At 34.2% G+C, this 14,146-nt stretch overlaps 1 protein-coding gene across 1 annotated transcript; it reads right to left on the minus strand.

Moving 5' to 3' along the window:
• Positions 1-1,895: 1,895 nt before the first annotated feature.
• Positions 1,896-6,227, minus strand: LOC110706941. Its single transcript, XM_021884943.1, has 2 exons — positions 3,585-6,227; positions 1,896-3,475 (listed from the first exon to the last, which is right to left on the minus strand). Exon 1 carries the CDS (start codon positions 4,937-4,939, stop codon positions 4,265-4,267), a length of 675 nt encoding a protein of 224 aa, XP_021740635.1. The 5' UTR covers positions 4,940-6,227; the 3' UTR covers positions 1,896-3,475; positions 3,585-4,264.
• Between the last annotated feature and the right edge of the window lie 7,919 nt (positions 6,228-14,146).

Here is a 14,146-nt window from a genome sequence, read left to right on the forward strand (position 1 = left end):
ACTATTAATACTAAGTGGGTAAACATGCCCCATGATTTACTCCACTAACCTACTGATTTTATTAGTAATGTTCCTAAACTATAGGAACTAACTTTGAATCAATATCCAACAATTTTCAATGACTCGTAAGTAGCTAAATTGCAATAGTAGAATGTGTTTAATTTTTATTTTTTTTATTAATCAGAAATTAAGAATTAAGAAAAAGAAAAAAATTGACACTAAAAACGCTGATTGAGTCAGTGTTTTTAGTTTTTTTTTTTATATTTTAAAAATCATAAATTACAAAATTTAAAAAAAACAAGTCAACATGTAAAACGCTGTCCCACACAGCGTTTTGTACATTGTATTTTTTTAAAAAAAAATACAGGGTATAAAACGCTGTCCGAGACAACATTTTACCCTGGAAGCTTAGTTTGGTAAATAGTTTGGCCACGAGTCTAGCTTAAAAAATTGTTTTGTAATTAAGCTTACTTTGGTTAATTGTCCCTAATCTAATCCCTATAAGGCCTTGTTTACTTCAACTTATTTTTACTTATTTCAGAAAAAATAAGTTTAGATCAGAAAAAATAAGTTCAGATCAAATCAGATAAAAAAAATACGTAGTAAGTTCAGATCAGATTATCGTTTTATGTGCAGTCTTTCATCGCTAAATACCTTTAATTTCGTAATTAATAAAATTATATAAATTACATATTAATAAAATACACATTATTACGAATCTAACAAGATCCTACTTGATATATTTTTTCCTTATACATTATCGTACATTTAAGATCAAAGTTTGGTTAAATCAGACAATCAGATCAGATCAGATAAGTTCAGATCAAACCAGATCAGAGTTCAGATAAGCAAAAAATAAGGTGAATTAAACAAGCCCTAAGTCTTAGCTGCACTCTAGTGTAGCTTGAATAGCTGCACCACTGCTTAATGAACATGTAATAAAAAAAATATAAACACGTAAAAAAATATGAACATTAGTCAAAAAAAATAAACACATAAAAAAAAAGAGTTTTTCTAAGCTATGCCCCTAAACTTCTTCGGTTTCTAAGCTATGCCATACTTTTTCAAACGTCTAAGCTGTGCCCTCCACCTTACTTTTTTTAATAAACTATAACCTATTACGTTAAAACTCCGTTAGTAGTTGCGGAACTGTTAAATACCTCTCTTTGGAGGGAAGATTTTCCGCCATAATTGTTAGGGTTTTACTTGGATTATAAAAGGGGGCTTGTATAACACATTTCCCCTGTTTCTTCTTATCTCCCAAAAATTTAGCCCCAAAAAATTTAGCCATTAAGATGACGAGCTCCCATTCTTCTCCGGCGATTTCTAGTTGTCAATGGGATTTTATTAGTCCTAAGTGCAATTGCAAGCCTCCTTTAGATTGCAAGTTACATGTTTCCACTTCAACAAGGAACACTAGAAAGGCATATTGGAGGTGTGATTTTTGCAGATTTTTCGAATGGGTAGGCCCTCATAACATGCCGTGGAGAGGAGAATATCAACAACCTTTTTACGATGGTTTTGATGGTGGTGAAAGCATTGACAATGGTGCGTTGATGGAGGTGAAGCGTGAATTGGGGGCTTTAAGGCAGAAAGTTAATAATGTTACTGCTTCTTTTAAGGACATGTTTAAAATTGGGGTGGTTATGTTTTTGTTGTTAATTATCATATTGAAAATGTAAGTGGTGTTTAAGTAGTGTATGGTTTGAGAATCATAGTAAGCTTGGTTTGTGTATGATCTCATGACGTAATGTACTGTCCTTTTTTATTATTATTTATTTATTAATAATAGTTTATTAGATTCCTGTTTATATTGAGTCTTGTATTGAATTTGGTAATATAACATTTCAAATAAAAAATAGTGACACTCTGCAATTTAAATAATATTCCATAATGTCAACCAAAAGTACCATATAATCACAATTTGCCCAAAAAATTACATCACTTAGTAGCAATAACACAAAAGTTGGCTTAAAAAGTATTGTTTGCCACAAAAACTAGGCCACTTACATACCTGACATAACACTAATAGCATAAAGTTCTAGTGTTTATGCCTAAAAAAATAGTGATTACAGTTTGCCCCAATAATTACAAAAGGATAAGTGTCACCCATTTCAGAGTAGTATCTTGGCTTTCTTAAGGGATCTGATTACTTAAGGCTGACTCATCGATGGATGCCTGAGTTTTGCACTTTGGTTTGATGTTTGAACTTGGGGCTATGAAGATGCAATCATGGTATCAATGAAGCTATGATCAAATGCATCACTGTTGCTGGACTGATCTTGGTGTGACTTTCCTTTCCCTTTTGATGTTCCACTGTGGTGAGTACGGTTGTTTGTTCTATCAGCACCTTCACTAGTGTAATTTCCACTGTAATTTCCACTGATCATCAATTCAATCAGGGAGAAGTCAGCATCATTATTTTCAGGTGGTCTCTGTACTTTCTTTCCTTTATTGCCTCCCTTTTGTGGCACAATCTTCCCTTGTTGCTCGGCTACTTCTCCGGCAGTTGGACCACCTTTTCATGCTGCCATATTGTGCCCATAATTCTTGCAGTTACTACACTGGACGGTTGCGCTTTTTTTTTCCTTTTCTCTGCTCCCCTTCCTCTCTCCTCCTATTTCTTGCTAGTCTGCCAATACTTCATTTCATTGTTGGTGGTATGAGGGTTAGAACACCATCAATGTGTGGCCATTGCTCTTGATCAGGTACAGGGGATATGTTTCCACTATTGGCTTGTTTGTACTTAGCCACAGTGAACCATTCACTCACATAATCTGTTGGATCCTTGCCTTCATGTAAGATAGCTTTGATTCCATGCTTACATGGAATTCCGCTCAATTGCCATCTCCCACATGCACATGTTCCACCAGTTAAAGACACTAGTAACCTTGCTCGTCCATCATGAATCTCATAAGTACCCCTACCAGAAGGGTATGCTTGACAAACTCTGCTTTCCTTAGTTAGTACCCTGATCCTGTTATTAATGTTTAGATAGATTCCGTCTTGCCACTGGTTTGCTAAGTGTTGTCTAGTAGCATGTCTAACCATTGTATTCTCCTAACACCTACAGATATTACATAGAAAATAAAAGGTAATTATTGGCTTGCATTTTCTAATGTACAACAACAACAAAAATAACTACATACTTGCCTTCTAGTAGAGTCAGAATTGAAGCTTTCCACAAATTATTTGTGATTTCATCACTTTTCAAAGTGGGGTCAAACTTCCACCTTGTCCATCGCTCTAGTGGGCCTACATCTTTAAACCATTTCACCGCCCCTAAACCACCATGTTTTTGAAGCTGAACCATTTCCTTCCTAAACGAGTAGTCTGAGTACGCATTTGTAACACTCCAAAATAGTTTATGCATGAGTAATCCGGGGTAGTCTTTCTTGAAGTTTTTACATAAGTGCCTAGCACAATACCTTCTAGGTACCTTTGGCCAAACTGAGTCCAAAGATGGGTCTACACCCTGTATAACATAATTTAAAACAAAGAAAGTAAAACAAACATTGCAAATATTAGCAAAAAAAAAAACAAAGTAAAACAATATAAGTAATTAAATAGCATAGAGTTGTAACCTTTTGTCGATCAGACATTATAGTCCAGTCTTCTCTCCCTGTAGCAGTGAGTATTTGCTTTAGATGGTGAAAGAACCAACTCCAGCTTGTCTTATTTTCATAATCAACAACTGCTACAGCAACTGGAAAATCTCATTGTTACCGTCCAAGGAAACGACAGACAATAAGATACCCCCATAGTTTCCCTTCAAGTGACATCCGTCTACTCCAACTAACCCTCTACATCCGCTTATCAACCCCTTGAACTGTGCAACAAAGCTGATAAAAATTGATGAAAATTGTAGAGATCTTTCAGGACCAGAAACATTAGTCCAACAGCAAAAAGCCATTGACCCAGGGTTGCTCCCCTTTAATAGTTCACAATACTGAGGCAAATTAGTGTAAGATTCATCATGCCTCCCTTGTATGATCTTCATTGCTATTCCCTTGTAGATGTGCACATTTTCAAACCATATCTTTCCCAAAGTAGAGCATTTAAGGCCTTTCCCTTAATGTCCGTGTTAGCTCTTATGTCCTTAAAAAGCTTATTAGCAGCCCATGCACAGTTACACATGGGGTTGTTTACTAAGTTAAGGTTACAAGTATGACCTTTTCTCAACTTCTTGGTGGCCCATGTGTGTCCATCACATAGCAAAGCTGCATGAACCCTCCAGTTGCACCTTTGATCAGCACACTCTGTATTATATCTTAGGTTGTCTCTTGTTCACAACCAGAGCAAATCCCTCTTGGATACAAAAATCTCTTAAAGCATCCTTGAAATGTTCTTTGTCTACAAAAAACTGCCACTGTTTTAACCTGATTTTACCAAACTCTGCCTCCTCAAATACCTCCCCATTCCTATACAACCTACTCGTGTAAGAATCATCATCAACAACCCATTCATTTGTCCTAAATGGTTCCCATACACCATCTACATAATTTTGATTCAAGAGTTCATTGATATCACCCTCTTCATACTCCATTTCATCATCATCAGATTCAGTTTCTACATCAGAACCTTGGTCAGGTTGGTAATCACCTTTACTATCTGTACCACTACTATCAGATAAAGCCCCACTCACATTTGACACCCCAACATCATTATCTAGCCTAACCCTAGTCCTCTTTCTGGTCCTAACTGATGGTTGCTCCTCCTGAACTTCATTGGCTTCAGTGTTTGGTTGAGGTGGAACCCATAACCCCTTGAATTTAAGGGTAGATTTTGAGATTTTTTTACCATGAGGGATTGAAGAAGGCTTAAGAATATTGTTTGGTTTAGTAGGGGCAGCATGGCCAACACTAAGACCTGTTTGGGTGACACCTGAAGTTGGAGGGTTGATTAAGGATTGTTGTGTGGTTAGAGGGCTAGAAGCCATAAGCCTGGGCTTCTTCTTGAGCTTGACAAAGTAAGGGTTTGACTTTGTTCAAGGAGATTGAATTTTAGATAGTCCATGAGATGAAGGGGTTGGATATAGATTACCAAAATTTTGTTCTTCAGGCTTACCCCTCTTACCCCCCCTCTAACTGGCAGTTTAGTTATTGGTGGTTTAGGTAGTGCTGCTGAACCACTTACATTTGATCCATTCAACCTTACCTTTTCAACTAAGGTCCAAATAAAATTAGGTTGCTTCAAACAACCAATCCATATATATATCCTTCTAGATTCAACTACCTCAAACATGGTCATTAGTGTTTTATCATCAGTAAGTTCATGACTCTTCCCATTGGAACAATAACTTAAAACAGGAAAAGTAGGGAGTTCATACCCAAAAGAACTAAATTTGTTAACCATATCATTCACTACATCTATCAGCAAACATTCATCTATATCAGCAACCATAACATCAACTGAGTTACCCATAAAATGCATTTTCAACACCCTTTCACCCATTCTACAGATCAAAAACATGGGGCACAAAACCAATGTATAATCATTAACCAACATATCCAAATACACAATTGACCCAAACCTTATTTTACTTAATCAACATTTACCAACTGTATTTACAAAAAAAACAAAACCCTAGAATCAATAGCTACATCAACAATCAACATTTCGCCCAAATATATGTAAAACAACAATGAATTGCTCTAAATTTCAGAATTTAATGTGAAATTACCTGTCTTAGAAGCCGAAATTTTCGATCTTAGGTGAAATTCGCGCAGCCACCACGACTCCACCTCGCAACCAAAACGCAACCCACAACATGAGTTCCACGAAATTCAACCACGAACGCTCATCAATGAGAATCGCTCATCAAATTCTTGGTTTGATTCCAATCGCAAATTTCTGGGCACTACTTTTTAAGGGTTTTGATTTTCATTTGAGTGTTGATGAAACAGAGTAGAAGAGGAGTTTGATCAGTGTAAGGGAATTGGAAGGACTTTACTTATTTTAATCGTTGTTTTTTATTTTTTTTATTTTAAGGAATTCAATTTTTTTTATTTCTATTTTAATTAGCAACGACAACTAACTGACCTTAACGTCCGTTACTTACTGCTAATGACATAGGTTATTTTTAATTAAAAATAGTGAGGTGGAGGGCATAGCTTAGACGTTTAAAAAACCGTGGGCACAGCTTAGAAACCGAAAAAGTTTAGGGGTATAGCTTAGAAAAACCCAAAAAAAAAAAACATTTAGTACTTAAAAAGTAAACATGTTAAAAAAATGATCATTTAGTATTAAAAATAAACATGATAATCATAAAATTGCTAGGCCATCCACGACCTTAAAAATGAACATTTGGTGTAAAAATAATTATGAACATGTAATATATATATATATATATATATATATATATATATATATATATATATATATATATATATATATATATTAATAAAAAATGTACATGTCAAAAATAATTATGAACATTAGAATATTAAAAATGAACATTTATCATACAATAATAGAATAGTTGGACCACACCTAATAAAATGAACATTTCATAAAAATATATGAACATATTAAAGAAAATGAACATTTAGTATATAACAAATGAACACATGAAAAAAATTATGAACATTTAGTACTCCCTCCGTGTTTTAATAAGTGTTACACTTACTAAATTCGGCCGTATTTTAATAAGTGTTACAGTTTTCAATAAACTATTAACCCCACTATCTTTCTTTTATAATTTTTTAATACTCCAACTATCCCACTTACCTCTTATTTTATTTAAGTCAATTAAATTGCCTAAAACTATGTGCCGGTCAAACTATAACACTTATTAAATCACGGGGGGAGTATATTAAAAATGAACATGATTTTCTCATATTCATATAAATTCAAATTCATTGTATATAATTATTAACGGAAAATAAAGATAAAATAAATCATTAAAACGTGTTCAGTTTTTATGTACTAAATGTTCAATTTTAAAGTACACCGTGTTCATTTTTTTTTGTTCTAAAAATTATACACAAATATTAGCAACTCAATTTAAAAAAAATCGAAATTCATAATAACAGACAAATTAAAGATGTAGCAATTCAATTCATCACAAAAACTCATTAATTAAATTAATTCATAAAAAATTCAAAAATTCAGTTGAAATAGTCTAATTCACTAGATTAATCAAAAATTCAATTGAAATTCATCATATTGAAATTCACAAAATTATAAATCAGAAAAATCAATTACAAATTCAGCCTAAATCTAACCTAATTAAAACTAATTAAAAATCAACAACACAAAAACTAACCTGCATTGATGATCTCTTATATATATATATATATATATATATATATATATATATATATATATATATATATATATATATATATTAACAACCAAATTCATAATAATGTAGAAAATAAAGGAAAAGGAAAATGGTGACGATCGCGACGAATATGATGATGGATGCTACAATGGTGACAAATTGGAGAATATCCAAAGTAGGAGGATAAAAAAGTTTAAAGATTGAAGGATAATGAGGTAAGAAAGAAATTTACTTATGAGGAAAGGGTGAAAAAAAAAGGAGAGAGAAAATTTGAATGGAGAAGAAAACAAAAAGAGAAAATTAATGGAGGTAAGGAAGAAGAAGAGAGAGAGGGGGGGGGGTAAATATAAGGAAGGGAGAAAAAATGTATGTTCGTTTTTAAAGTACTATATGATCATATATATGGTTGTTGCATCTAGGTTAGCTGCACAAGTGTGTAGCTAAGAATTTGAGATCTAATCCCATGTGGCCATGTATTAAACTTAATCAACAGTTTATGGTCCCTTCTAAAATGTGGCATTTGGTCACGTGAGTAGAAATAAATCTCAAATAGTTGGGTCTTGGCTAGGGGTGTTCGCGGTGCGGTTTGGATCCTAAACCGCACCAAACCGCCAAATTGCGGTTTGTATTTTTTTCAAACCGCACTTCTAACCATACCACACCGCAAAATGCGGTTTGGTGCGGTGCGGTTTAACCATATTTTTTAAAAATCTAAATTTTTTTAGAAACTACACCAAACCGCAAACCACAGTTTGCTCATATTCAAAAACCACACCGCAATTTTCAAACCGCAAACCGCATCAAATCGTATTGCGATTTGGTACAGTCTAAACCACACTCTGAACAGCCCTAATCTTGGCTCTTGGGTTTGAAAAATTTTGGCTGTTCTTTAAGAATGGTAGCTTTTTGTAAGAAAAATTGAGCAAATTCGTAGTTAGATTGTAGAAATGACATTAGTTATTATTTTTATGAGTTTTCTTTCTGAAAGTTTGATAAATCATTCACCCGCAACCTCAAATAAATTGATTAAATAGTGATTTTGCACGGATTGATGGACAACAATACAAGTCTATAATTATATAGAAACACATGGGTTTAAATTGTGTCATTGACTTTTGACATCGAGCATAATTTATCTAACATTATCTACGCTGATTAATTAAATTCAAGCCTAGCTGATCTAATATCATCTAAATTCAAATTAATTTAGGTGAGGCATAAGAGTTAACCAAATACACAAACATTTTAGAAAAGTAAACATGTAAAAATACATTGAATTGGTACATCGTTTGAATACAAATTTCTTAATCAAAAGTAAATACATACAGTAAAGAACATTATAGCTATTGATTGAAAAGAACGATGAAATTCAATATAGTGATGTGGACAGTGGACATAAATTAAATATAACTCATTGAAAGATGCCATATAAGTATATAACGTGATTGATAAGAAGATAACAACTTTAATAGTATGGTGTCTGGTAAACATTAAGCATTATAGGAACTTTTTAATTAGTAATTAATTTATTAATTTGTGAAAATCAGCATATTTATTCAGTGATGAAGTGACAAAGATAAGATGTTGAATGTTTGAATATTCTGCAAGCTTAAACAAATCAACTTCCAAAGTTGGTGGTATGTCTTTGTCTCAGCATCTTATTTTTCTTTCTTAAATACATCATTGCAAATCAAGTACTAGTCATGTGACCAATTGTTTTGTCTTCAGAATTGTAAAGCCACATTGTTGCAGAAATTCTAGTAGTATTTTGTAAGAGAAGTCTTTGGAATGTCCCTCAAGGTACTTATAGTTCGCGCAACATGTCTATTAGACACCTAACCTAAACTCATATTTAAATGTCTCGTACAACTTTCTAGAAAAAAAAAAAAAAAAAATTCAATAAATTGGCCTATTTTTAGAACATAGATTTGGGTGTGGTGTGTACGAAATTCTAGATACAGCCAAGTACATACATAAGAAAATTTCTCTCTCAAAAGTCTGAAAGATAACTCTTGTCATCCATCTGCCCAAGAGCTATTTAGTTGAGGCATTCAAAATGATCAGGAGGGGAAAGAGTTAGGTCCTTTATCTTAAAGCTGTTTGGTTTGGCCTTCCATGTTCGCCACTCAACAGAACACCAGCTCCGATCATCATGACCATGAGACGGAGTTCCTGATTAGCAAATTGCAGCTTCTAGCAACATTATGATTCAACCTGCTGGCTATGTTTTCAAGCACTTTCTCCAAACATAATTTCAGAACTGCTTTGGTCCATCTACTTTCAGCTTTCAACATAATACTGCAGGATTCTTGTGATGGCTAAACAACTGCAGTCTAAAGGGTTGTTTACTTAGAACCTCTTTCACACTTAAAATTTGACAGGAACAAAATCAAGCCATAAGCCATAAACATTGGAAAGAATAAGAGCTGCCGTACTTTTCTGCCAAAATATTTATCCTGCACGGACAAGACACTGAGGTGGTAACGTAACTTCATCATTATCTTATCCATTAACAGCTGCCGCAGCATTGCCCATGAGCATGGTTATAATGAACAAATTCAGAACACATGGGACATTGAATAATCTGGGAGAGATGAAGTACAAGGGCTACATAGCTACCTGTCAAATATCATTACACAGTATCCTTGATACTGTGAACCTCCATCAGAGGCATGATGAGAATTATGTTTTCTCCTCCGAGTAAGCTAACGCTTGATATTAACTTACCATAAACGGCATAAAGTGGTAAAGGTAGACTTGCCTTAAGATATCTCACTTTTATAACCATAGTAAGAGACTTGGACAATTTTTATCACGATCCAGATTAGTAGCTAGCACTTGAACTAGAGAAATTACATCACATGTAGGGCTGTGCACCAGTCCAAAACCGGACTGAGACCGGGACCGGAATCTTAGAATTTAAGGGGCCGAGGACCGGACCGGTTGTAACCGGTCCGGAATCTGGTCTGGACCTGAATTTCCCGGTCCGGGTTTTGACCAATTGGACCGATTAAACCTGTTCTCTGTATTTTTGCTGAAATTTTTACCGAATACGAATTCATTGTTGTTATTTTAGACCGCTTGAATATTATAATGAGAAAAATAAATAAATTATAATTGAACTAAATGGCATAAACCCAAAAAACAGAACTAAATAAATAGAAAGAAGCATTACAAATTCAGCTCTTATTAATGCAATAGACTTGAAAAATCAGCGTCTTTCTTCACATGAAAATGAAATCATGGAAACAACTTTAATAGAAGAGCAGAAGTGTAATATAAGATATAACTAAACAACAAAAACAAAGTCATCCAAATATTTAGAGAATAACAAAGCTAACCAATTCAGATTTTTAGTTTTAATCAATATCACGAATCGACGAAGCCACTTTTCTGATGATAAAGCCCATACCAATTTCCATTATGTTTTTCAAGATTTAATTTGCGAATTTTGCAAATCAACTGTACTAATTAATTAACCCACATCCAAAATCGCATAAAGAAATAAAAATGAAAAAAAAAATGAAGAAAAAACAAAAAGGATGGAAAGAGCTGCGGCGGAGGTGGCGAGGTAGCAATTTGGCGACCAACAATTGAGAATTTGATAGTGTAGAAGAGGAAGTGGAAGAGAGGCGGATTATTGAAGTGAAAGTTTTAAAGTTTTAGCTGACAGTCCCTTAAGTGACTTTACATCAGGAAAAAAATATAAAAAAAGCACATAAATCCGGGTTCCCTGTCCAATTTTACCTGGACCGGAAACTCGAAATCCCTATTTCTCAAGGACCGGGGACCGGACCGGAATCCAACGGTCCGGGTTGATTCGGTCCAATTCCGGTCCGGTCCCAGTCGGTTTTCCGGTCCAGGTCCAGTTTTGCACACCCCTGATCACATGCCTACTTAACTTCTGTAGTTCTCATCTAGTCAGCCAAAGGTATACAGTATACACCATCCACATCCAAACCATGCATCCAAGGAAGACAATCATCATCTCCAGTTCATTGACAAAAGCCAGCGAGGAGCCATATAGCCAATCGTCACCCACAACATAGTAGGGAATAGAGTAAGCCTCTACTTTGAGTAAAACCTCTCCCTTTCTAAGCATCTCCCGACTTCCCTACATTAAGCAACTAATTTTCAATTCTAGCCTAATAATGATGGAGAAAGTCCAAGCTATTTACCACAAGTCCATGGTTATCACACTTATCAATTGCACATAGTGTGTAATAAATGGCAAAGGTGGATGCTTTCAGCACAGGCATACTCATAATACTTTCAACTTTCAAGTTATCAAACAAGAACAAACAAATAAAGTTCTAGATTCTAAATTTCACTTTTAAACATTATGCTTTGCCAAACTGAAACCTGCTAGAGACTATGAATCATAATGAGACACTATATACTTTGCTCAACAGTCATATGATGCATTATGTTAGTTAATACCCATTGTATCCTTATCATCTTATCTTATAGCAAATAGAGCAAATCCCCTGTCAAAGTTTTTTTTTGGTTTTGCAAACTTATCACCAGAGAAGTAATCCCTACTAAACAAACTGAGGGATTGTGGGAAACAATGTGCCTCAGGTACCATGGATGCAAATAAAGTGCAAAACTCTTTGAATTGCAAATTCTAGATAACTGCGGAGTATAATGTGAAAAATCAAATGAAAAAAATAAACTCCTAAGGCATCTACCTAGATGTCATTCTAGTTAATCCACATTCTCATATTCCTATGGCTCTAAAAAATAGTCAACATCAGCATGGAGTTGGACAGGTTAAGTGTGATTAGGTAGATACTACATTCTGTCAAGATATAAGAAAGACACTAACGATTAGGCTCTTCGAATACCCTGAGCAGCATGCATGCATCAAGTGTAAGCCTCCGGTATTACATGAACCATTTAAACTGAATGCACAGAGCAGCATGGAAGCATTAAGCAAAAGCCTGAGTTATTAAAGTAAACTAATTCAAATGTTTAATAAAGCATGAAACCAAAACTTCATCTATTGAGCTCCGATAACAAAAACTATAGTCACAAAAACAAATTATTAGAAGCTTCGTTCTTTTCACCTGATATCCTCATTTGAGCTTATAAGTTACTATCTGAACATGTTCTAAGCTTATCAGCTGTGACCTAAACTTATATGAGTTTATTAGCCTTTGTCTAGACTATTTTTCAAAAAAATTAATAGATAAATAAATAAATAAAACAAACACTCTTAGGTGAAAAGGAAAGGGTTCAAGTGCCCTAGGGTTACCGTGTTTCCAAGAATGAGCAGGAGTCTATTTCCACCAGTGTGAGTTGCTTCTCCAGACATCTTATGAGTTCACAGATATCATCATATGAATTTTAAGGGGAACACTCTTGTAGTTCTGCATCAATACAAATTGTCATGATGCTTCTCTGTAACATTAAACAATCACATATCTTTCTCCAAAAGGAAAAATTAATTTTATTTCAGGTTTTTGAAAAATAAATTTCATGTGTTTCTGGAAATATAATTTGCTTAAAGAGTCATTCATACACGCAATGGAGCATATTTAACGGATTGATAGCACCAAATAACCAGAATTTAGACAACAGACAAATCACATGCTCAAGGATGCAATCGAAAGCAACTAAAAACACTACAAACAAACAGACAGCAGTATGGCTCTTCACCAATTCTTCTCGCTGTTCAAAATAAGTTAGTACCAAGCTGGCTGACAAAATAGTTCCATGAAACTACAAAACAGGCTACAGAATGCATTTTAAGAAAAAGATGAAATATATAGCATGACACCCGAGTCCATTTAACTACACAATGTCTGGATGCAAGCAAAAGAATTATAAAACATCATTTATTTAGGACTAAATCCAATCATCTTGAGAATATTATATCCAGCAGTACACTATGTAAGGGTATGTCTTCCTTCCAAGGTTACGATTCTTTCTTTCTTATTATTTGAGAAAAATTCAATAAATTCGAAAAAATAACAGTAAAGGTTCAAAAAAGAAAAAATATCATATATATCCAAATGAAACAGCTCAAATTATAAGTGATCATATACACCATAAAGTTCCAACAAATTTTACCTGCAAACGAAAAGCAGCATAAAATTGGACTTGGGATCAAATGAGCTGCAAATGAAATTGGCAGCTGCAGTTCCTCAAGAGGACTTGTCAAGATGCAAGTACGGGCAGCATACAATACAAAAGGGAGAAACATGGGTAGAATAAGTAAACTATGAAAATCGTCTCCATATAATTCTAGAAGAGGCCATGCACCAATATGGAATTAAACTTATTCCAAATATTTTTCTCTATGCACACCAGACGGAATGTAGGCAAAACATATGATGAAATTAAGCCAAAAAAACAACTAACCAATATATACTTGGTAAAGCATAATCAGCTAGTTGAACAAATTTAAAGAATAACCAACCAATGTTATAGTTGCTCCTAGCAGACAAAAGTATATCAACAATATGGAAATCAAAGAAGTACACCTTCCAATAGAAAGAAATGTAACATCAGATACCACAAATAATTTACTCGTGTTAAATTATCAAGCCCGCGGTAAAGAGTAAACCTTTTATAAAAAAAAACACATGGAAATTTATTTACACCCAGTTTCTCATCAAATTAATTTGATAATTCAGAAATAAGCAGTGAACCTAAATGCATTCAACCAATCATCTAGCCACAATTCTCTACTCAATTAATCCCTCCCCTAGGCCTCAACCTTTCCCTTCTAGATTGAATTGAGCCAAACATGGGTTATAATATCATTTATAATCACCATTACCAAGCTTTGGAAGCTTTATGGCCCACACTTGTTGGGTTGTTCATCCCAAGTCCTGCATGGAAGAAATAAGGAGA

Source organism: Chenopodium quinoa, unplaced genomic scaffold (assembly GCF_001683475.1).
Source record: "Chenopodium quinoa cultivar QQ74 unplaced genomic scaffold, ASM168347v1, whole genome shotgun sequence".
NCBI classification, from domain to species: Eukaryota; Viridiplantae; Streptophyta; class Magnoliopsida; order Caryophyllales; family Amaranthaceae; genus Chenopodium; species Chenopodium quinoa.